Raw genomic sequence first — 25,003 nt, forward strand, 5'->3', positions numbered from 1 at the left:
TCAGGGGCTCCAGGGTACTTGTTTAATGCAGAGGAAACTGGCTTTTCACTTTCCTCATTTGGTTGTAAAGTACATTTCGGAACCTGGAGCCTGGAGATTTCAAAGTGCTTTGGGAGGGTTAAATCTCCAATCCTCAGACCAGGTTTTGGGAATGGTCAGGAGACTGATTGGTCAGGTGTGTGTGGGTCTCTTCTAGAGTCAGGACCAGGGTTCTAGGCTCCACCCTCCTGGGGAGTCCATGTGGGTGCAAGGGAGCAGCCACAAGTGTGCATGGTGGCACAGAAAAGTCTGACAGACAGGCCCAAGCCTGTGGGCTGGAGAAGCAGGAGTGCTGTGAAAGGGCGCTAACCTAATGGTCAAGAGGACCGAGACATGAAGCCTGAGCACCGGTGCTGCTAAAGAGAGCCAGGAGGCTGAATCTTTGTTTTTGTTTTGCATTGATGGTGGATACCCCTGCATGGGAAAACTAGGTTGTATGGAACTTTCTTTTAAATAAAATTGGGCAAAAATGGCCTTTAAAAAGAAGGAAGTGAGTGACTGTGTGCTTCATAAGCTCTATATATATAAATGAGTTTTTATTACAAAATATAGGAAAATTATTTTTAAAAATACATTTTAAAATATACTGTATGTCTTTAAAAATACATTTAATCTATGTTTCTGGAATGCATTTACAAATATATGTAAAAATATATGTTAAAATGACTATTTCATATGTTAAAAAAAATCTGAAGAGTATATTTAAAAAAATATATTTTTAAAAATGTTTCAGATATTTTGGAATATATAAAAAGCATTTCAATATGCAGTATATATATATATATATATATATATATATATCGCATACGGACAAAATTGTAGAATTTCAAATATATGTGAATATATTTGGGAAGAATATTTTTAAAGTATATTTAAAATATATTTTTCTTCCATGTGGGTACACTGGGCCATGGAATACCTCACTGGCCCAGTTATGTTATATGCAGGATTGCATGCTCTTCCAAATTCAGATGTATTGGGTGTTGCCTTAAATTTTTTCAACTGAATGCAATGGTAATGGAGCAAAGGAGAAGTGTATGCTGGGAGTATGTGGGAATTAAGGGCAACATGTTGCTTGCCCATTATGTGTTTGCTTTAACCATTAGCCGCCCGGCCAATGGCCGTTTGGCGGCTTCAGATGTGCCTCTTCATTCCGGGTGCACGCCATTTGGCGTGCTCCCGCACATGCGCCGTTTGCGGTAATGCAGAGCGACGCAGCAGCGGGATCTGTCACGGGCCGTGCACCTCGGACACGGCCGATGACAGATCCGAGTACCGGCTCCCGTTGCTGGTACCATGTGACCTGCTGTGACCAATCACAGCAGGTCACATGACAGTTGTATACAATGGATGGCTTCATTCATGATGCCATCCATTGTATACTAGTGCCTAGCTGTGAATGGTCACAGCTAATCACATGCACATGTCGTGATTAGCTGTGACCAAATCACAGCTAAGCACCAAAAAAAAAAAAAAAAAAAAAAAAAGCTGAATGAATCGATTTCATTCAGGTAAATGCTTGCTTATAGCAAAGTAATTCTTTGCTATAAGCAAATTGTGTAAAAAAAAAAAAAAAATACTGATCACTTCCCCAAAGTAGTACAGTGTTACTATGGTAACATTGTACTACTTTGGTCATAGTAAAATATGGAAAAAAAATCTTAAAAAAAATAAAAAAAAATGTAATAAAAAATTAAATATAATAAAAAAATTAAAAAAAATAAAAAAAAAAAAATATTTTTTTTTTCATACTGTCACCAGTCAGTGTCCCTGTTAACCGCCATGCCAGTTATATGATGACGCTGTACTGCACTGGTGACAGTATGTAAAAAAAAAAATAGTGAAAATAATTTTTTTAATTTTTTAATTTTCCGAAAAATTATGACATAAAAATACAACTTCAAAAAACTCGCCATGCCTCTTATGAAGTACGTCGGACTGTCTACTCTGCAAAAAGGGGTCATTTGTGGGATATCTGTACTGTTCTGACATTCTTGGACCTCAAGAAATTAGATTGGCTGTCAGTACTTCAGGATTGATCAATATTCAGATCTATACCATAGTTTGTGAACTCTATAACTTTCCTACAAACTAAATAATACATCCTAATTTGGGTTACTTTCACCAAAGACATGTAGCAGAATACATCTCGGCCTAAATTTATGAAGAACAATTATTTATTTGTAAACGTTTATAACAGAAACAAAGAAAAATGTGGGTATTTTTAAAATTTTTGGTCTTTTTTTGTTAATTTAGCAAAAAATAAAAACCCCAGCGGTGAATAAATACCACCAAAAGAAAGCTCTAGTTGTGTGAAGAAAATGATAAAATTTTAGTTTGGGTACAGTGTTGTATGACCGTGCAATTGTCATTCAAAGTGTGAGAGCGCTGAAACCTGAAAAATGGCCTGGGCAGGAAGGTGTAAAATTGCTAATCGGTATTGAAATGGTTAAATTAGATCTAATGACATTTTAGATACAATAAGGGAAGGTTATAACCCCTGCCATTTTGTATTTGTTATCTGTCTCCTGTTGGGGACATTTCCCTTCACTACCTGTCTCATAGCCAAAACAGGTGAGAGGAAATCTCTCCAAAGTGAGGGAATCCCTGGTAGTCATAAGGGTCAAAAGACCTGGAAGATTTCCCTTCTATTCCTGTTATGGTGATAATCCAAAATTTAAAATTTTCATTAAATTTTACTCTCAGTGATAAAAACCAGGAAAAATAGAGAGGCTGAATCTCCCTAAAGGGGACACAAGCAGCACAGACAGGTTTTCTAGTTACTTTTCACTCTATTTAAAACTGAGCAAATTGCATTTCGTTATATTTTACGTTTAACCCATTGACACCGATTGCACGCAAATATGCGGCTTCTCAGCGTCTGGGCCTTGACGTCGAGCGGCTGCATATTTGCTGCAATTAGAAAATACATATTTGCTGAGAGCATGTGTCCTATGCGTTCCCAGCACATATGTCTGCGACTCCCGGAAAGGTCCCAATCTCCCCTTCTGATCGGGACCTTTTCCGATCATGTGACCACCGGTCACATGACCCTAAAACCCCGCCCTGCCTCCCGACTTCTGAAACTCTTAAAGGGCTGGGAGGAAACGGCGCAAAGAGGTTAAAACTCCCAACCTGAACATTGTTTTAATCAGTTTCTTAGTCATGATAATAATTTTAGACCCAGCTGAAGAGAACAAATACAAATGCAATGAGGGTGATAGACAAAACATCATAAGGATTAATCAACTATCATTGAAAAATGTTATAATATTTTCTATGTTGCTTCTACATGTACATTTGTAACACGTGAAGACTTACTATTTGACGGGCAATACATTTAATACTTCAAATGTTTCTTTTTAATTTTTGTGATAAATAACAGAAATAATAGTTCTGTTCGATGCAGGAATATTGCAGTCTTACTTGTACAAGCCATTGTATGTGGGTCAGACTCCCTCCTATAATAGCGATCCTCACAGATACAAAACGTCGATGCTTCCTGATGAGCATAACTGTGGGGTGGACACTTGCTGCACAATTGACTGTGAGGGGAAGACTTAAAAAATCCTGGACGACATGCTGCAAAACAAACAAAATACAAAAACTTACTTATACACGTACTATATACTTTTTTATATTTGTGTAAATATGTCACAGATTAATACACTTATAGAAGTTGAAGTGAATGTACAGCCAAACATTTTATTTATTTTGGATAGTTTTAGATCAGTTTATATTTTAGATTAGAGTGGAAAAAGATTAGATCCTTCTGTTCAGTCTAATATTGCTTTCCGGAGCTCTTTTAGAAAAATGTTACTCTCACTTCCTGTCCCAGTGACAGGTTCGGAGGGAAAATTTCCATCAGTAATAAAAACAGAAAAAATGATTTTCTTTAGTAAAGTTGGGGAAGGCTAGACCTTCTGTGGAAATTTCTGTGTGTATACCTGTTAAAAATGTTCTCTCACTTCCTATCTAAAAAAAAGCGCAGCTCAGTAAGTGAGGGTACGGCTATCTAATGGAGCCATAGACAGCAATTAAAACCAAGCATGAGTTCTAATCCTTCCCCGCTGTATCCAAATCTACGCAAAAAAAAAATTTGGCTTGACACTTTAACATATTTAGCTAATATAAAAATTAATTTAAACTACTACTTACATAATTTACCCTATTAAAGACCTCCAACTACAACTATGAGAGGAGGGTGATGGGAGCAGGCTGTCTATGTTTAAGCTTCCCTTCAACCGCTTGAAATACTGCTACAGGACTGCAGGGCTGCGCAAAATCATAAATATATACGTGATTTTGCATTTCCGGGGATTGGGCATGCACGCCCTACCCATGCCGCCATTGGAGGCTTCAGCTCTCGATCACTGGGTCCCGACCGGTGATTCCCAGCCGGCACCCAGCGATAGCCAAGTATCACTGTCAGGGGAGAGGTCTGTTTGTAAACAATGCAGATCTCTCCCCTGTCAGCTCCTGCACACTGCTTTGTATGGCTCTGCATAGCAGAGCTAAAGAAAGCAATGTGCTTACAGTGTAAAACACACACAGCAGTGTAAAATGTTAACCCGTTCCTGCCCAGTGTCATTAGTATAGTTTCAGTGCTTTTTATTAGCACTGATCACTGTATTAGTGTCACTGGTGATGTCAGTGACAGTTAGTCAGTTCCCCCCCAGTGTCAGAATGCCCGCCGCAATCCCGCTATAAGTCGCTGATCGCCGCCATCACTAGTATTAAAAAAAATAAATAAATTTTGGTATATAAACCGCCATTTGTAGAAGCTATAATGTTCACATAAACCAATTAATTTACACGTATTGGGATTTTTTTTAGCAGACATGTAGCAGAATACATTTTGACCTAAGTTTATGAAGAAATTCTATTTTTAATTTTTTTTACCTGGCGGTCTAACTATGTCAATATTTTTGAATATCAAAGCGGTACATTGTTTTGCATGGAAATTTGTTGTTTTATATTGTAGGCCTGTAATTCTTAAGAATAACTCACTTAAATCTGTCCAAACAAGAGTCTAGTAAACATCCCGGGTATGATAAAGTTTGAAACACAAAATTATAAATGATAATATAATAAATAGTTATAAAAAAAAAATAATATAATAATAATGTTACTAAACAATTTAATTCAATAATATAATCAAACCATAAACACTGAAATTTGATATAGAGCACCAAGTTCACACATCACTGAGCTCAGTCACAGAATCGTCGCTGTCGTCACTTTCAGTGTCTGATGATGAATTTACCCACGAATCATTATCACTCAATTCTGCAAGTGATTCTAATTCACTATCGTTGTTTTCTAGCTGGTCTAAAACCAATTTTTACCTAAAAAGGACGCTTTTTGGATGCCATGAACATTCTCAAGTTTCCAGGCAGAAAGAACGGTAAAAGTGCAGGCAGTGCACTGGACAAAGCACTAGGGACAAAATTTAGGTGAAATGGTTTGATACAGTAATGTAATCCTAACAGATTACAATGTATTGTGTGTATGTCATGTTTTTACTTTTTTGAATCTCCAGCTGGTTCCACCCCTCTGCGTCCTGAGGCTCGCAGGGAAGGGAACCCGGAAGACAGATGCCGGCATCAGCCGGAGGACACAGCGAGAGGACATCGGGGGATCACAGGACAAGGTAAGGATCGGGAGATCACAGGACAAGCACGACAGTGTACTCGCGAGTGTGGCTCAGGGTTACTGCTTTTGGTACTGTAAATTAACCCCTAGTCACATTCGGGATTACCGCCAAGGAGATTAATAGCAAAACGTCAAAATATTTTTATTAAAAGTTTTTTTTCTCAAAATTGTCAGTTTTTTTGTTTATAGCACAAAAAATAAAAAGCACAGAGGCAATCAAATACCACTGAACGAAAGCTCCATTTGTGGGAAAAATAGGACATAAAATTCATTTGGGTGCAGCATTGCATGACCGCGCAATTGTCAGTTAAAGTAACGCAGTGCTGTCCCGCAAAAAATGTCCTGTTCAGGAAGGGGGGCGGGGCGTAAATCCTCTGGAGGGCAAGTGGTTAAAGGATCAGCCAGTGAAAAGGAACATTTCAGTCACAGAATGTGAAGTTTGTGCTGATTGCAACCATGAGATTTGGGTAAGTATACATTTAATGGTGTTTTTTTGTTTGGGGAATAGGCAGAAAGGATACCTGAGATTCATAAGAAAGTACCAAAATCCTTTAACATCCAATGCTGTGATGCTGAATACATCTGGGTGACATAATAGTAGTCAATGGTTAGAAAAAAAGAAAAATATGAGATCTACAGGCAAAACATCACAAAAAAAAATTAAACCCTTTAGCGTCAACTCCCTCCTGGTCTTTTAAGGGTTCTAAAAGCTGGGAGCTGGAGGCAGAGGCGTTCCTTCGAGTCATGTGACCACTGTGATTGGCTGTCACAGTGGTCACATGATCGGAAGGCTCCGAATCGCATGTATGCATCGGGCAGCTTACAAATCACCGCTGGCTACCATGCTGGGGGCGTGTAGGGAGCACACGCTCAGCACGGTAAGTAGTTTAAACAGGACCTCATATATGCAACAATTTGGTGTTAAGGCCCACCTGCTGAGTGGCTGCATATATATCTGTGCGACCCGTGTCAAGAGGTTATTTATGCTGCATCTCAATGCAGTAGTTGCAAAGATACATTCAATACTCTGCACTTAAAACTAAATGGGTTGTTTTGCTTCCATATCCTCTATAAAGTGAGACGTTAAAAAAAAAAAAATGCTAAGGACGTGAATGATAAATATTGTATAAAGTTTGCTTTAGAGTTGCCCACAACCTAATATATTTCATAAATCAGTACTAGGATTTAACAAATACAGTATCATTTATAAATGTTTTTGTAATAAGCTTTGTTTTTCTTGGTGTGTGGTTCGGTCTTGCTAAAATAAAGTAAACCGACTTTGACTTTGGGGACATATTGGGGTTTTAGGTAATTTTTCAATGAATAAGAAATAATATGCCTGTTTAAAAAAAGTTACACTTATTTTGTTACAATAAAATATCACTTGTGGTGTAAGGGTACTGGGTAAAGGAAAACTATACTCTTTATATTTCACTTTTTTTAAACTTCTGATGCAGGTGAAATCTGAAATAAAATTGCTATACTTGTGTAAAACAATGCTGCTTTGAGTGATGGAGCATGCATAATTATATAGCTATTAGTGTACTTTCCTTTTTTTATAGACAGTAGGAATAGAGCATATTGAGTTAAACATAGCTCATTCCAAGCAATGCATTTGTGTTAATGAGCCCATTCATCAACGAATACCAGCCTGCTTTGTTCAAACATTTTTTAATCTGCTTGGCATTTTGTTGGAAAGTGGACTTTTTTTAAGTTAATAAACAACAACAGTGAATAATAATTCTGCCAACATTAAATCAAACTTGCCAACCTGTTTGACTTGAAGATGAGTACAATTTAGGTTATGTCCAGACTTCACCTTCCTTCACAATGCTTGTAGTTTTTTAAGTGAGGTCTTTTAATAAAAAATCAGGGCTGTTGGCATATACATCAAAAAATGTATTTGCTTGATCATAGATTTGCATAAACTATTAAGTGCAGTTGTCTGTGTTCTCACTTGGGTGGTTCAAATTTGCATTCTGTCTTACAGACACCCTCTGAGTCAGGCCATGACAGGGTGTCATTGACACTGAAATTGATGTCAAATTTTTTGATTGGGAAATTGAAAACCATAAAAACCTGACACCAGTTTTAATCGTTCCTCATTCTTATCTAAAAATAGACTTTAAAGGCTAAGTTCACCTTTAAAAAAAATAAATAAAAAAAAACGTATAATAATAATAATAATAATAATAATAATAAATACACATCTTTTTTCAGGTAAAAAAAAATGCACTAATTATTTTTTTACAGTAAAGCCTGTAATGAGTAGATCCAGCAGAAACCCAGTAAGCTGTCGGCCCACACCTTGTAAGGACAGGAAATTGCTGAATGGTAGGAAGAATCAATGGGCTACAAGAATGTTCACCATTGCTTTCGCAGTTTACTACAAGCCATCAGAACTCTGTGAATGAATACCTCGGCTGTGTGGACAGAGCCAACAGCGGATTCCAGGAGAAGGTCCCCCACCTGCTGTAACTGGGAAGGAGGGAATGGGGGGAGAGGAGGCAGGAGCTGGAACATGTTACTTGGTCCAACCTAAATACCTGTGGAACATGTTACATGTTCCAAAGGTGAACTTATCCTTTAAACAGAATCTTAACTGTGGACGCTGTGACCAAAGTAAGCAAGCAGAAGACAAATAACTAGTCCCCATTTTCTCATTATCTTGTCTTTTTCTGCATTGTGTTCATGTGTGGAAGTAGCCTACTTGGTAGAGGCAGGACTTTGCTTCCTTGTGTCAGAGCTGCCCCCGATGGCTAGTACTTTGATTACCTTTGAGAGATTATTCAAGAAGCAGCAGAAGAGGTGCAGAAAGAACAGATCCACAAAATGAATGAAGCAGAGCAGCAAGGAGAATCCAGCAAAAAGAGCCATGCATTGACATCACCAAATTATGTGAGACTAACAATCACAGGCAGCAGTGCCTTAGACAATCTCATGCTGCAGATGTAGAGCTATGAGGTTCAAGGAAAAGGAAGTGCAATGCTATTTTTCTTTTTACTTTCAAATGTGTTTTATTAAGAAAAGTAAGAAACGCTTACAAGATACAATTTGACAACATCACCAGTAGATTACAACGATCATGCATCCTAAATGGTACCATTTGGCAAAATTGTAACAGATGGAAATTCTGATTGTATAACTGACTATCAAAATATAACCTTAGTTATGTTGGAGGTCAATAGCACATCAAAAGTAAATGTCAACAACTGGGACAGCCAACCACTGATCCCAGATTTAATTATACTTGGCTGGACATCCCCTCTGAACATAAATGAGTTTCTTATATGACAAAAATGAGTTAAAGTCAAGACGCCAGGCTTGGAGTGTAGGAGGGAGAGCTTGCATCCAATGGCGAGCAATGAATTGCCGAGCAGCAAAAAGCACTTGCTGTAAGAAAAGTATCCCATATTTATAGGGAAGAAACAGGCAGAGTTTAAGGTCAACTGTTAAAATGCAAGCCCATTTTATTGTGACGCAATTGCACCACTTAGGTCAGTAATAATGAATAACGAGTCAGTTCACATCATATAAAAGAAGATCCCCTGGGATCCAAACTTCTAGGGAACTGAAGAGAACAGGAAGGGGCAATGCTATTTTTAGAGGGACTTCAAGCCAAAGGGAAAATCTTTAAGTGTTACTTCACAATTAACGTTTCTAGATGTCCCCTATAAGATAGCAAATCTTTACTTTTTAAATTCAGGCCCATTATAACAGGCGTAATTTTGCTTTGTAAGGTGACTTGCCCACACAAATCTCTACAATCAATTCAATATTTTGGAGGTAGAATTTACAGAATAGTTAAACACGCTGGTATAAAGCAAGGTTTGTATCCCCTATCAAAATATCTTACTTGGCATTGCAGATACCTGTCAATGAAATTGCAAAATATAATTAGTAATTTTAAAAACTGTTGTACTGCCCAAAAAATTTCATGACATGAGTATTAGTAAGTTTTACACAAGCATGCCAAGAGACTTTATTTTGTAGATATAGGTAAAATTAAACTAAGTCATGTGTTATTGCAGTTTTAAATAGCCACACATGCTTTGCAGAGGCCATCTATTACCATTTTGTTTTTCAGGTGATTTATTTTGGTTACACATAACTACATTCTCTTTGAATTAGAAAACTAAGGTGCTGAACTCAATTACTGTCTTTTTGTTTCTAGCTGATATACCTGCTCACACTCAGCATATTTGCTAGTTCTTAGAATTGACATCCCAGCACCCTTTTAAAGACATCTAAGCCTACTACATTATTTAAGGATCAAGAACTGCAGCAGTAAACACAGGGATAGCTGTAGATATGCTGGATTTATACTTTCTGTCTTCATAGACCAACCTTCTTGTGCTGCCCTCCTCCTATCACAGTCCACTGGATACCTTTGTATAACATAAAGATGTCATAGCTACAAGTTACACTGACAGCGACTTTCACTGGGGACAGAGAGACTGAAAAAGACAGTTTTACCACATCAATGCACATAGAACTGACCACTAGAAAAGTAGACAAATGGTCAGCCTACTCCGGAGCTTCAGTTTTACATGTACAGAGCATTAGACAACTTTAAGTACAATAAATATTATACATCTACAAAATGCTCAAAATGTGCAGAGACGTAATGATAAAAGTCAGTTAGTCAGGGCACTGGTCAAGGCACTAGTTTGGAAACCTTCATTACACATAAAAATGTATTAATGATAGGAATATTTTGTGTAAGTGGCTATGTGCTGCCCCTGGCAACCTTGCCTTCCTAGGTAATGGCCTGTGTTGACCAAGCAGTAATTTGGCCCTGGCAGTAGAGAATGTGTTGTCTAAGATGAAGCACTCCTCCTTTTCTGTGCCCTGTTCACTTACTTGGCATTAGTACCCCCCAATGTTCCTCATCACTGCTTGAAAGAACTGTACTTGAGCCCGATACCTTGATTGATATCCTTTAGGTATGGACTGGATCCATAGTTTTGTTTTATTATAGATTTATCAGTTCTTTTCTATGATGGTTTTATCATTTCTTTAGTTAAAACATAGATCTCTGTGTTAGTAAGAGGTACTTTTCACTGTATTTATTTGCTATTATGTATTCTTAGCTGAAGGCTAGATGCAAAACATGTTTAACAGTCCCGTACTTCACTGACAGCTCACATTCAGTCCGGATTATGAAGGCAGCGGTGCTAAAGATTACTGCAAGAAAACAATCAGTAGCTTTATGAGTTGAAACGAGCACACAAAAGAGACTTCTCACAGAGACAATTCTCGTAGTTTAATAAAGTACTGGAAGGCTAGAAACATGGCTGAGAATATTGATGGGGAGCAGAATGCACATCTTCAGCTCAAGATAAAGAATATCAATACCGTAGCTAACAAGCATCTCCAGTCTTTAATGACCTTTGCATTTTACATACCTAGAGTAAAATAAACATCCTTTTTTTTCTTTTAATGAATTCATAAAACAAATTCTCTGTACTGGGAGCAGACAATACAATATTTTGAAATCCATTCCTCTACGTGCCACCAAATTATAATATTAATAATGTGAATATCAGCAGAGAAAGCCTGAAACCACACCAATGTCTATTATTTCCCATAGGCCTTTTGTAGAAAAACCTGTGGAGAGTATAAGCTAGCTGACAGCTTTCTCAATGTACATTGTGAACCAGACATGCCCTCTATTCAATACATTTCCTCCAGCTGTAATTTATATGTATGATAGCTCTGACAGATTTCAGCAAAGACCTGTACCTTGCCGCTTCTTTTGTTCGGCACCAGACAAAGCTCCTTCTGTGATCAGAATAAAGATTGTTGCGCTTCTTCCAATTAAGAATTTCTCTTTAATCCAGATGGCCTCTCCATTGCAAGCCGTGTCTGTATATTTAAATGGACTAATTAAGTGCACATAAGGCTAATTCATAAATGTGGTATCCTATAATTACTCACACCCTAGATTAGAGGAAAGATCAGCAAAGTGTTTGAGCATGGGATTTGTGGGTTAAGGGTTTTACAATGAAATATGAGAGTTACAAAAACCTACGTCAGAAAGTTCACCTACCATTCCATGAAAGTAATTGCTGTTCAGATACAGAATGAGATTTAAATATGCTACAATTCAGTTAATGAAGCAGTTCAACATAATGTAGCTGTTACATAGCATAAACTTCAATAATGCCTTTGAACATGCTAAAAGTTTATGTGTACAATGTGTTATGCTGGCTATTTATCTAAATCCATATCTATAAGCTATCTGGATTTTCCACATATACAAAACAAACTTAAAAAGTACCAAGACACAGGAGCGTCCCTAGGCAAGCGCGGGGGGTGACACCAATCACGTGGGGTGACACCGGACAAGCTCCACGAAAAGGTAAGTTTTAAAGAAAGCCGACGATCCCCGCGGGATGGATCGAATCTGCAGATTGAGCATAATGGATTGGAGTCCAATCCATTTTCCTCCCCAATCTGCAGATACGATCCATGTTGTGGGGATCGTCGGCTTGCTTTAAAACTTACCTTTTCATGGAGAGATCAGTATAGGTATAGGTTTCAAGCCCCGTATAGGTTGCAAACCAACGATCCCCGCAGGATGGATCTGATCCGCGGATTGGGGAGGATAATGGATCGGACTCCGATCCATTATGCTCAATCCGTCAGACGGGGTGTCACCAAGTGTTACCACAGCAGGTGACACCAACCCCAGGGATGCCCCTGCCAAGACTGCTGTCTGAGTAATGTCTTTAATGTATATGGCTGCAGAGTATACTCCAATTAAAATGTCTCTTCTAAAGTTTAACTCCAGGCAAACCATATATTTTCTAAATAGAAGAGCCATATGTATTTTTACTTAAATCTTGGCGTCCTTTGTGTATTACTTCCATATTTGTGTAGTAATCCAGCATAAAACATTTCTAATTTGCTTCTGTGTAAGGGTTTTCTGTAATAAAGACCAGTCACTGCTGCTCCCTCTCTTTGTGCAGGGTGACTGGTCTTGTTTACACCTCCCTTGTAGTTCCTGTTGTTTCCACAGGTCTGCTCTCTGCACAGGTAATTTGAAACACAGTGATGATGTCACCACTACTTTTACAAGGTAATCCACAACCATCGTTCTTTGTGTTTATTAAGAACATATTTGAATCAAACTTTTCATGCAGAGCTCAGCTTTACGATGTGCATACGTAAGAGGTTTGGTAAGGACTCCCTTGATGTCTGGGAGGCCATTCCCTCTTACAAGGTTTGTTTGGCTATCCCTTAAAGTTATATTACACCCAGGACCCTGCATGCACTATATCTGGTCTCCTACAGTACACACAACATGGAAATGCAATTATTTTAGTAAATACGAACTGCTAAATACCTTTTCTCATCAGCAGTTAAAGCAGTCGTGTGACTTCAGCAGAGCACTGGTTAAAGCTTGTAGTAGGAGTTTTCTTTCTGCTCTAGGAGAATGTGAAACCTCTGATCCCCTGTCTGGACAGTGCTGATTGGCCCTCTGCTGATCACATGCACCCTCCCAAGAAAAAAAAAACACTCTAGCAATACACACCAAACTGAGCATGTGCATGTGACCAGGGGTTCAGTCTGTATCAGGTGGTCATTTCAACAAGAGGAGGGGCAGAGAAGAGAGGATCAAACAGCCTTTTTACACAATCCAGAGGATTAACCCCTTAGGTTCCACAGTGAGTATAACAAGCATGCTTTACTGCATATACAGACTGATTTTACTGTTGTGGGTTTAGTAACACGTTAAGTGGGTTACGTGTTATATGGTAGTAGGTTTGGTACAAATGACAGCTCAGGAAGCAAAAATATGATATGAGAAAGCTGTGTTCCAAACTACCATACCCTGAGGCCAAGAGACTGCAAGAGTAATTAAGAGCAAACATATTGAGCCTAATCCTCTAAAGCAAATGAACAGCAGCAGAAATGACTCGCTATGCAAAAATTACATTTTGGGCTTGCACAAGCATGCACATGTACATGCATTAAATGTTGTGATCATACAGAGCTGTTGAGTAAATTCTGTGCAAACCTAATTTGCTGTGCGACTTGTGCATTTTTCCCATTAAAGACACTGTATTATATCTGTCGCAAATCCTTCAGGCTTGCCCTCAGTTCATGTAGGGTGCTGTAGGGAATTGGTGAATGGTACCACCATACTTTTAAAAAGAAATAAGAATCGGCTTGTGATGCCTATAGCTTTATGTGAATAATAGACAAGGGATTCAATAAAGTTCTGTCATTATTCCCTCTTGTTAACATTTTGCACTAAATTCATTAACCCCTTGGCGCCAGCGCCTCCTGGCCCTCTAAGGGGCTTGAGACGCCAGGAGGCTGGGCAAGGTTTAGGGTCATGTGATCGCCATGATTGGTTATCACAGCGGTCACATGATCGGAAAGGTCCCGATCACAAGTACTGATCGGGACCTTTCCATGAGTGTGCTGGGAGTGCGTGTTCTCGGCACATGCTTGTTTACTTTTGGTCCGCAAATATGCAGCCGCTCGGTGTCAAGGCCCAGCAGACAAGAGGCCACATATCTGCATACTGTCAGCGGCAACAGGTTAAGCATCTGTGCTGCTTTAACCTCTTGGAGCCGGCCGCACGCAAATGTCTGGGCCTTGACGCCTAGCGGTCGCTCGTTTGCGTGCAATTAAGTAAAACATATGTGCTGAGAACGCGCGCCCTGTGCACTCCCAGCACACATGTCCGGTACTCACGGAAAGGTCCCGATCTCCTCTTTCCCGATCATGTGACCGCCGTGATTTGCAAATCACGGCGGTCACATGACCCTAAAACCCAGCCCTGCCTCCCAGCTTCTGAAACCCTTAAAGGACCAGGAGGTGCCGGCACCAAGGGGTTAAGTTATGACCGAGATTTGCTTAGTTCTAAAATGTACCGTTATTACCTTGTGAAACAATGAATGCACCAAATTCTAAATAAAATACCAACAGTTCATATCTTATAAAAGTGGAGCTAATTAAGACCAACTCTCTTTTGGTGTACAGAGAAAAAGTGGCGCAGACAGATTTTGCGAAAGTGTCTTGTGTACATTCTAAAAGTTGTGCAGCATGAGCCAAATTTCAGTAAAAATTCTAGACAGGTGCATGAATTTGGAGCATGCTGCACCACTTTGTAATGCATAAGAGACACTTTCGCAAAATCTGTCTGCGCCTTTATGAATTCCAAGGAATGATTATACCAAAGTGTGCTGTAAAGATTAATAGAGCATTTTCAAAAAAATTAAATGTGTAAATTTTTTATCTAAACCCCCTCCCCCCCAAAAAAACCCTAATGTAACTAGCCTGCTAGGTAATAGAAAGCAAACATGCCAAGCAAAGCAGCAGTACAAAAAAACCCATACGTCATGGTATCAGAGCAAATACTGTAGCATATTTATTACTGGGCATTGGGTGAACATGGCTGGGGGCACAGACAGCAGTAAAGAAATGATAGAGGATTAAAGACTGTTTTATTCTTTCCATTGCTAAAAAACCTTTGGGAGCAATACCATTTTAACACATGGTAGAAAAAAATGGTTTCAATTTATTTATCATTTGGTAATTATCATTTATCATTTGGTGTGACTAAAATCAAACCATGTTTTGTTACCTAGTGTACTTTATATTCAAATATTATTTATTGAAAGATTTTTCAAACATACAGAAAAGAAAAAATATGGTAAAAAGAGAATGTGAGAATAGAAGGTTCACTTGGGGAGTCATAGTACATAAAAGGATAAACAGACGTGAAGGATCCCCACCAATAGGCCGGGGATATTTTAAGTTCCAGATGTTTACATGAGAGGTATGCTCATTGTCCAGTGAACCTTTCTCGAGGTCAATAGATTATAATTAGGGAAGAAATAAGAATTGGGAAAGGGGAAGGAAACAGGAGGGGGAGGCACAAAGGAATACTAGTTTCGTATATTAGAACGGGTCGTATTAGTAATCACTTTACGGAGCAGTTTGGATGTTTTAGCCATCGAGACCATTGGGCTGTAAATTTGTGGGAAGACGAGTTGTGGAAGGCTATTCTTCTTTCCATTTCACATTGGAGATTGAGGTCTTGAAAGAGGCGAGACAGAGGGGGGGTAGTGTTAGAACGCCATAATTTGGTAATATTGGATTTTGCAGGTGCTAAAGTATGTAGAATGATGGTCCGTGAATTTATGGGGAATTTATCTATGCCAATGTGTAGGAGAGCCAAAGCGGGGTTTGGAGTAACTAACGTATCTGTAATTGAGGATATATGAAAAACTTTGTTCCAGTAAGACTTAATTGACTTACAGTTCCAAAGTATATGGAGAAGTGAACCAGACTCTCCACAGTGTCTCCAGCAAGCTCGCGAATGTTGTGGGTAAAATAAAGATAGCTTAGTAGGAGTCATATACCATTCGTGTAGAATTTTTAAATATGTTTCCCAGTGGGAGGAACATTTCGAGGCCTTGTAGGTAATAGTGAATGTTTTTTCCCATACATTCGGGGAAAAGGATTGATGCAAATTTTTCTCCCAATTGGTTAAGGAAGACGTGTACGTTGTAAATTGCTTTTCGAGTATAAGAGTGTAGAATGTGGAAATTCCTTTCTTTGGGTAGGTGGTTCTATGTAAGAAATGATGAGCCGTTTCAGGGATTTCTATATGTGAAATATTGGTTTTGCAGAGTGCGTGGGCTATGCGCATATAGGTAAATTGTTCGTTGTCAGGAAGATGGAATTTACTTTGGGTGATGTAGAAGGAATCTAATGTGTCTGAGGTATATATGTCTTGAATATGAAGTATGCTAAGGGCCGTCCATGTTATTAAGTTTAAATGGGGGATGATGTGGTGAAGGGATGATAGTGGGGTAGGGGTTTGGACGTTGTGGTTCCCCGATTTGTTATAGTCAATAAAATCATACCAGGCTGTTAAGGAGGCCTGAATACATGGATGTTTGTGGAGCATTTGATTCTGAGCCCTGCGGGGTAGAAACAGTATGTCCGTTAAAACGTGTGGGTGGTACAAAGATGTTTCCATGGTGGTCCATATTTTTTCAGGGGAGGGATGCCACCAGAAGAAGAGCTGGTCTAGTAGAACAGCTTGGTAGTAGGATTTCATATGTGGGAGGCCTGCTCCCCCTCTGGAGGTAGGGCATATTAGTAGATTTGTGGTGCATCTGGGTTTTTTTGAATTCCATAGGAATTTGTTTAATATCGCCTGGAGTTTGGCGAAAAAAGAGTAGGGGACTGGAATAGGTAGTGTTCGAAAAATGTATAGTATTTTAGGAAGTATACACATTTTTAGGGTTGCTATTCTACCTAGTGTCGATAGAGTAGTAGTACGAAGGCTTTTGAGATCCTGTGGGATAGTTTCGAGAAGCGGTCTGTAATTAGCTGTGTAAAGTTGGCTAGTATTAGCGGTGAGTTTAATCCCCAAATATGGGATGCTGTACTTTTCCCAGGTAAAAGGGAACTGTTTAGAAAGTAAGTCCTGGGTTATGAGCGGTGTGTACAGGTTTAAGATTGATGATTTGGGTTCATTAAGTTTGTAGTATGAAACCGCTGCGTAATCACTAATATGTGTACGTATCGTCTGAAGAGATTTATGTGGATTTGTGACTATCAGTATGATGTCGTCTGCAAAGAGACTGATTTTGTGTTCGATAGTATGATATTTGACTCCCGTGAACTTTGGGTCATTTCTGAGCTTGGTCGCTAGTGGTTCTATTAGTAGGGCGAAGATTAAGGGGGATAGGGGGCACCCTTGTCTGGTTCCATTTGATATGGAGAAGGGTTGTGAAAGCGTGCCGTTAGTTAATACTCTAGCAGAGGGTTGAGAGTAAAGGGCGAGAATCGCCGACAGTATCCAGCCAGTAATGCCAAATTTTTGTAGTGTAAGTGCCATGAATTGCCAATGAATTCTGTCGAAAGCCTTTTCCGCATCTAATGATAAAAGGAGAGAGGGACGTTTATCAGTTTCTAGGTGGTGCAGAAGAGATATTATTTGCCTGGTAGCATCTGGGGCCTGTCTACCAGGTATAAAACCCACTTGATCTGGGTGGATCAGTGTAGGTAGATAAGGGAGTAGTCTTTGGGCAATTAACTTGGCGTATATTTTTATGACTGTGTTGATTAACGAGATCGGTCTGTAATTTTGAGTGAGTTGTGGGTCTTTACCCGGTTTCGGGATAGTGGTGATTATCGACTGCAACATGTCGGGAGGGAATTTTCTGTTAGACGCAGCGTGATTGTAAAGGGCAGATAAGTGTGACTTAAGGTCGGGTGCAAATGTTTTGTAGAATTCATTAGTGAATCCATCGTTCCCTGGCGATTTGTTTAAGGGTAGAGTAGATATAACTTTTTCAATTTCTATGGATGAGATTGGCGCCGATAGAGATTCAAGTTGAGAGGGGGTGATATGGGCGAGAAGTCATGCAGGAAACTTTCAATGGTGGGAATCGTAGGTTGGGTTGTATTTGGGTCGTCTTTTATATTATATAACTTTTGATAATATGCTGCAAAAGCATTGGCTATATCTTGCGGGTTTGTAAGAGGCGAGCGCGTGGTTGAGTGTTGTATCGTAGATATTTTGGTCTTAAGTCGTTTTTGTTTAATGGTCTTAGCAAGAAGAAAACTTGCTTTATTTCCTAGTGCATAAAATTTGGTCTTCGTTTTTTGGAGATTGGTGTCGTATAAGTGGAGTAAAAGGGTGCGTAATTTGTTTCTTTCTTGATTTAGGGTCGCGGAGGTGGAGGGGTTAGGGTTATTTTTGTTGAGTTCTTCATTTAAGTTAATGGAGGTTAGGAGTTGGTCAATTTGTTGGGAACGCTGTCTTTTTATACGCGAACTTAATTGTATGAGGATACCTCTCATGTAGGCCTTGTATGTTTGCCAGAGTGTGGTGATTGAGATATCTGGAGTGGTGTTGGTAGCAAAAAATAGATTGTGTGCTTCTAAGATATGCTTCTGATTGTCCGGGAATTTTAGGAGTGAAGAATTGAGTCTCCAAATCGGCGGAAGCGCCGAGCGTCGATCATCCTCTAAGGATAGACTGATTGGTGCGTGATCTGACCAGGATATGATGCCAATGTTCGATGAGGTCACTTGCTGTAATGTCCATTTATTGGTGATGAACATATCTATCCTTGAGTAGGAAAGATGTGCGGGGGAGTAGTAAGTGTAGTCTCTCTCGGAGCCGTGATGGCATCTCCAAATGTCATATAAGTCGTGGTCGTGTAGAAATTGATTAAAGGTATATTTAGTAGGTTGTTTCTTGGAGGATGAATCCACAAGTGGGTTGCTCATAACGTTGAGATCTCCGCCAATTATGAGTCTGCCTTGTTTATGGGTAGAGATGATCTTGTAGAGTTTCCGATAGAATTGTAATTGGTTGTTGTTCGGGCCATATACATTCACCAATGTGTGGGTTATGTCATTGATCTGACAGATGAGGATGTGAAAGCGTCCAAGTGGATCGGCTATTTTTGAGATGATGCGGAAAGGGAGGGAATTGCTAATTACTGTGATGACTCCGTTTTTCTTCTTGGGGTTGGTTGACATAAATACTTGTGAAAAGTGGTGGAGGTGTAGTTTAGGCGCTTTTTCAGTGGCGAAATGGGTTTCTTGTATGAAGAAAATGTCAGCTTGGGATTTCCGGGTTTCTTTAAGGAGTAGTGATCTCTTAAAAGGGGAGTTTAGGCCTCTGACATTTAGAGATGTTATAGTAATCATTTGTAAGGAATTAGTCATTGAAAGTATAGCGTCGGGTTGTTGTTTAAGTGGGTCAAGACTTGGTAATCTCCTAGGAATGGAAAGTGGTAGTTTACTTGTGGTACCAGTATGGCTCGAATGGAGGCTGTGGAATTATTGTTCCATGTAGATTCTAGGAATGCGTGAGTAGAAGTAAAAAAGAGTAGTCGATGGTGCCGTAAAAGACGGTAGGTGGAGACAAACAGGGTAATAAAAACAGTTCTGCAGAAAAAGCAGGTAGGCTAAGTAGCCAACATCGCTACTTTAGAACTGAGGGGTATAAATGGGGTTTGACCACGGAGAGGGTCATGCCAAACAAAAATATGTAGAACAGTCATCTTCAAATGAGGGCCGATCGCCAGACATTTGGATATTAAGAATAGGCCCCTAGGGGGGTAGGACAGATGTCTGCACCTGGAGTGCTTCATGTAGCCGGTCATGTTGCTTCCATGTGTTGGGCAGAGTTAGGAATAGTGTCCTGTGTATCTGCAGGAAGGATGTTCCAAGTTTTAAGCAGATCAATGCCTGCTTCCAGGTTCTTAACGGTAAATATTCTGCCTTGTCGCCACACTATTAGTTTGGTTGGGAAGCCCCATTGGTAGGCAATACCATGATTTCTTAGGGCCTTGGTGATGGAAATCATTTTCTTCCTATTAAGGAGCGTGGCTTTGGATAGGTCCGCATAGAGGCGGAGATTTGCGTGTGATGGCGGGAGAGGTGGCATGTTTCTGACCGCCGTCATAATTTTTTCCTTTACATGGTAGAAGTATACTCTGATTAGTACATCTCTTGGGATAGAAGCTGACAAAAACGCTGGCTTGGGCAAACGGTGGGCTCGGTCGATCGTGAGCTCTATGTCCGGAAGTGTTGGGAGGAGTAGTTTGACGTATTGTTGTATGTAGGGAAGCAGATTCTCGCTCGTTACTGATTCAGGGATCCCTCTGATTTTAATGTTGTTGCATCGCGAGCGATCCTCTAAGTCGGCCAATTTTAGATTGATTTGTTCAATGTTAGACGAATGATCCGCATGAACGTCAATCAAATCATTGTGAGCTGTTATTATGTCACCCAAGCTGTTTTCAATGTGGGCTATTCTGCGTTCTTGGTGCTCTACCACGTTAGAAATTTGGTTTAAGGATGTAAATATGTCGTTTTGCAGGGATTGACGCAGGGACGTCAGCATGTGCTTCATCGTCACCTCTGTGAGCGGTTGGTCGGCTGCAGGGAATGCGCCTATGTCAGGGAGGTCTATAGTAGGGGATGGAGGCAGGTAATTTATGGCTTGGCAAGGAGGGTCCGGGTCCTGGTCCAGACGAGGTCTGATTTGGCAGGGCTGCTAGTCGTGGGGGACAAGGGAGGTGACAACTCACCAGGGTCCCCTGGATACAGCGATGCCTGGAGCCTCGGGTCTCTGTGCTGGGCTCTGTAGTCCTCCTCCTCGTGCCTGCTGTCTCTGTTCACAGTGCTGCTGCGGCCGCCATCTTGGCTTCCCAAAGCAGGGAAGAAGTTTGTAAGTTTCCCGGGGTGATCCGGGGCTCTCCTTCTGCGGGGCATAACTGTTGAGGTGCGGGCAGGTGTCAATATTGTTGTGGGGTGCTTTATTACCCCTGGAGCCGGTGAGTGCCGGTTTACAGCTGGCGGATGGACGGAGCGGGTCTTAGTTCGCATCCATCGCGTAGCCGGCCGCGCATGCGCCCCACCTAGTGTACTTTAGTCAAGGAAAAAAAAAAAAATCATACTTAACTCTGTAAAAAAAAAAAAAAAGTACATGTTTCTTTGTTTCAAATATGTGATCCAGATGTCCGTGAATTAGTGCTTAAAACTCTGTGTCCAGCTGCTTTACTGATCACCAGTTTTTGCGTGCGTCTACTTTTTTGTCTGAGAAAACAGTCAGTATTATTGGGAGGTAGACATTAATTTATACTTTTAAACTATATATTTATGTCAAAGTAGATCAGGTAGGTGGATCAAATTGCTCAGAAGGAGTTGCCAGTGGAGCAAATTATATCCGTACTTGAGGTCATGTAGTGAGTAACCAGTCTGCAAACCAGGGAAGAATATACATAGATGAAAATATCCTAAGTATCTCTTGTTTGCCTGATATAATCACAAATGTATAGATGCCCTAGGGTATGATTAAGACAAATAAAACGGAATATGATTCCAAGAACCTAACAAATATTTAAAAAATTATTATACCAGGTAATGGTTTCTATGAATGTGCTACCACTTTAATCATGATACATAAGTATATAACAGATAAGAAATCATAAAATGAAAAATATGCACATTTATAATGTGCTCCTTATAGTTTCTCTCAGATAAACAGGTCATATTGTGTAGGTTCCCTAGGTGTAGATGCATTTTGAAGAATATAAAGGTAGATTCAAACGTTGTTTCACTTGAAATTTTTAAATTTTGTCAGTTTAGATTTTATATTAGTTTTTATGTTAGTAAACATATTTTAATTTTATATACACAGTATATATATATATATATATATATATATATATATATATATATATATATACACACTGCTCAAAAAAATGAAAGGGACACGTTTTAATCAGAGTATAGCATCAAGTCAATGAAACTCCTGTGATATTGATCTGATCAGTTAAGTAGCAGAGGGGGTTGTGAATCAGTTTCAGCTGCTTGAATGAAATTAACAACAGGTGCACTAGATGGGCAACAATGAGACGGCCTTCAAAACAGGAATGGTTTTAAAGGTGGAGGCCACTGACATTTCTTTCTGTTATGGATCCGCCAGGTGGTGCCTCTGGCAGCCCACTGACAGGAATACCCAGAGCGTGGAGTCTAAGTCCGGTCTGCATGTTCACCAGGGCCCCTGATGGTGGGGATGGACTTGAAGCAGACCAGGACCAGGTCACGACCTCCGAGCAATCCCACCCGTGGCAGAGGGAACCTCCGGGGATGGATACAGGAGGAGAGCCAGATGTGAGGAGGCTGGCAGGCCCAGGCAGGATGGATGGATGGATGGATCGTAGTCAAACTAGCCAGTTGTCACCAAGGGGGCAGCGAGGTACAGAAACGGCAGGCAAAGGATAGTCAGGTCACACGCAGGGTCAGTATAGGAATGGTCAGTCTGCAGAGGGGTCAAACAAGCCTGGGGTTAGGACAGGAGAACGGCAGCGTAGTCAGGGCAATCCGGGTCAAAAACAGGAGAAGGCAGCGAAGTCAGGGCAATCCGGGTCAACAATAGCACAAGCACAGGGATACAGGAACTCAGGTACAGGAAGAGACCTTGCGGAAATTTGTGACAGCGCAGGGCATCTTTAAATACTGCGCCCTGCGCTGTCATTGGCCGCCCAGCGTGAACTCGCGGCGCCTACTGCGCATGCGCGAGTCTCCCTCAGCCGCGGCCGGCCGGGACCTAGTGCACGTATCCCGTCGTGAGCTGCCGAGACTGCGCATGCGTCGGGCGAGACGCCGCGGCGGACCCTGACACTTTCCGTACTCATCTTTTCTGACTGTTTTTCACTAGTTTTGCTTTTGGCTAGGGTCAGTGTCACTCCTGGTAGCATGAGGTGATACCTGGACCCTACAGAGCTTGCACAGGCAGTCCAACTCCTCCAGGATAGCACATCAATACGTGCCATTGCCAGAAGATTTGCTGCATCTCCCAGCACAGTCTCAAGAGCATGGATGAGATTCCAGGAGACATGCAGTTACTGGACAGGGCCATAGAAGGTCCTTAACCCATCAGCAGGACCGGTATCTGCTCCTTTGTGCAAGGAGGAACAGGATGAGCACTGCCAGAGCCCTACACAATGACCTCCAGCAGGCCACTGGTTTGAATGTCTCCGACCAAACAATCAGAAACAGACTTCATGAGGGTGGCCTGAGGGCCGGACATCCTCTAGTGGGCCCTGTGCTCACTGCCTGGCACCATAGAGCTCGATTGGCATTTGCCTTTGAACACCAGAATTGGCAGGTCCACCACTGGTGCCCTGTGCTTTCCACAGATGAAAGCAGGTTAACCCTGATCACATGCGACAGACGTGAAAGGGTCTGGAGAAGCTGTGGAGAACATTATGCTGCCTGTAACACCGTTCAGCATGACCTCTACAGGCTAGACAATGGCACCCTGACTGCCATTAGGTATCGGGATGAAATCTTCGGACCCATTGTCAGATCGTACGCTGGTGCAGGGGGTCCTGGGTTCCTTCTGGTGCACAACAATGCCCAGCCTCATGTGGCGAGAGTATGCAGGCAGTTCCTGGAGGATGAAAGAATTGATACCATTGAATGGCCCCCATGCTCACCTGAACTAAATCCAACAGAACACCTCTGCGATATCATGTTTCGATCCATCCGACGATGCCAGGTTGCACCTCAGACTGTCCTGGAGCTCAGTGATGCCCTGGTCCAGATCTGGGAGGAAATACTCCAGGACATCATCCATCATCTCATTAGGAGCATGCCATGACATTGTCAGATATGCATACAAGCACGTGGGGACCATACAAACTACTGAGTACCATTTTGAGTTGCAGCAATGAAATTTCAGCAAAATGGACTAGCCTGCTGTATAATTTTTTAACTTTGATTTTCAGGGTGTCTTTGAATTTAGTCCTCTGCAGGTTGATAATTTTCATTTCCATCAAACGATGGGGCATCCTTACATTCCTAACACATTATCCAGTCCATATCAGTATAGATATCCAGCATGATATTTTTCCCCATTGAGGCCTGATGTGTTTTCAAAAAGTGTTCCTTTAATTTTTTTGAGTAGTGTATATATTTATATATATATAAAGTATGTACACTGCATATAGGCATATTCAGACATTCATAGGCCACAGTGCAATTTTTAAAAAATCTTTTTTATACCATTTTTCAAGATATACCAACATGACAGTAGAGACATAAAGCATAAATAGGCAGCCAGATTCACAATGCAACACAGTTTCCACAGACATATAACTCAGATAGTGTAAATGCCCTAGATCACTCTGGGAAAATACTTTCAGGTACAACCTGAGCACAGTAAATAATAGGGCTATTAAGGGTGGTAGCCATCGAAAGGCAACAAATAAGCCTATGCCTGGAGCTTGCTAAAGCCCAGGGAACAGAAGCAAGGTCCCTAGAACAAAGAAGGGGAAGGGAAAAAATAAGAGGCAAGTTCAACACATCGAAGATAGGCTGATAGGGAGATAGAAGTCTACCTATGTACACAGCTACATTGCAATTTAAGTACTGTTCTTCACTTGCAATGACCTCCTGCATAAACACTCGCATTTAATGCAGAGCATAATGGGTGTTATGCCTAGTACACAAGATGAGAAAATTTGGATGAAAAATACCGCTTGCGGAGCAACTGTCTGATAATCTGACAGTTAGCACACAGCTTTTGAGAGCCGATCATAACAATTCATGCAAAATTCCCGAAGGGAGAAGCACAAAAATGTTTCTTGTAAGATAACAGACCAAATGATTTTTGTTTAATCAGCACAGTATTCATCTGTAAAAAATCAACTGACCAAGACTGTGCATTCTTAGAAACGAAAGAATACATTACAATACAATACAATACATTACATCATCACGGGAGTTGTATTCTGTCTTC

The 25,003-nt window shown here is 40.6% G+C and overlaps 1 protein-coding gene across 2 annotated transcripts in view; it reads right to left on the reverse strand.

The window, feature by feature from the left end:
• The window catches only part of EPHA5 (EPH receptor A5), a 439,656-nt gene that overhangs the window by 138,639 nt on the left and 276,014 nt on the right, over positions 1-25,003 (reverse strand). For both annotated transcript variants that reach the window (XM_089669983.1, XM_089669982.1), the window contains exon 4: positions 3,466-3,621. In XM_089669983.1, coding sequence (XP_089526109.1) covers positions 3,466-3,621 — 156 coding nt within the window. The remainder of the gene's footprint in view (positions 1-3,465; positions 3,622-25,003) is intronic.

This window comes from Staurois parvus, unplaced genomic scaffold (genome assembly GCF_062004578.1).
Source record: "Staurois parvus isolate SC_StPar_1 unplaced genomic scaffold, SC_StPar_1.0 ptg000086l, whole genome shotgun sequence".
NCBI lineage: Eukaryota > Metazoa > Chordata > Amphibia > Anura > Ranidae > Staurois > Staurois parvus.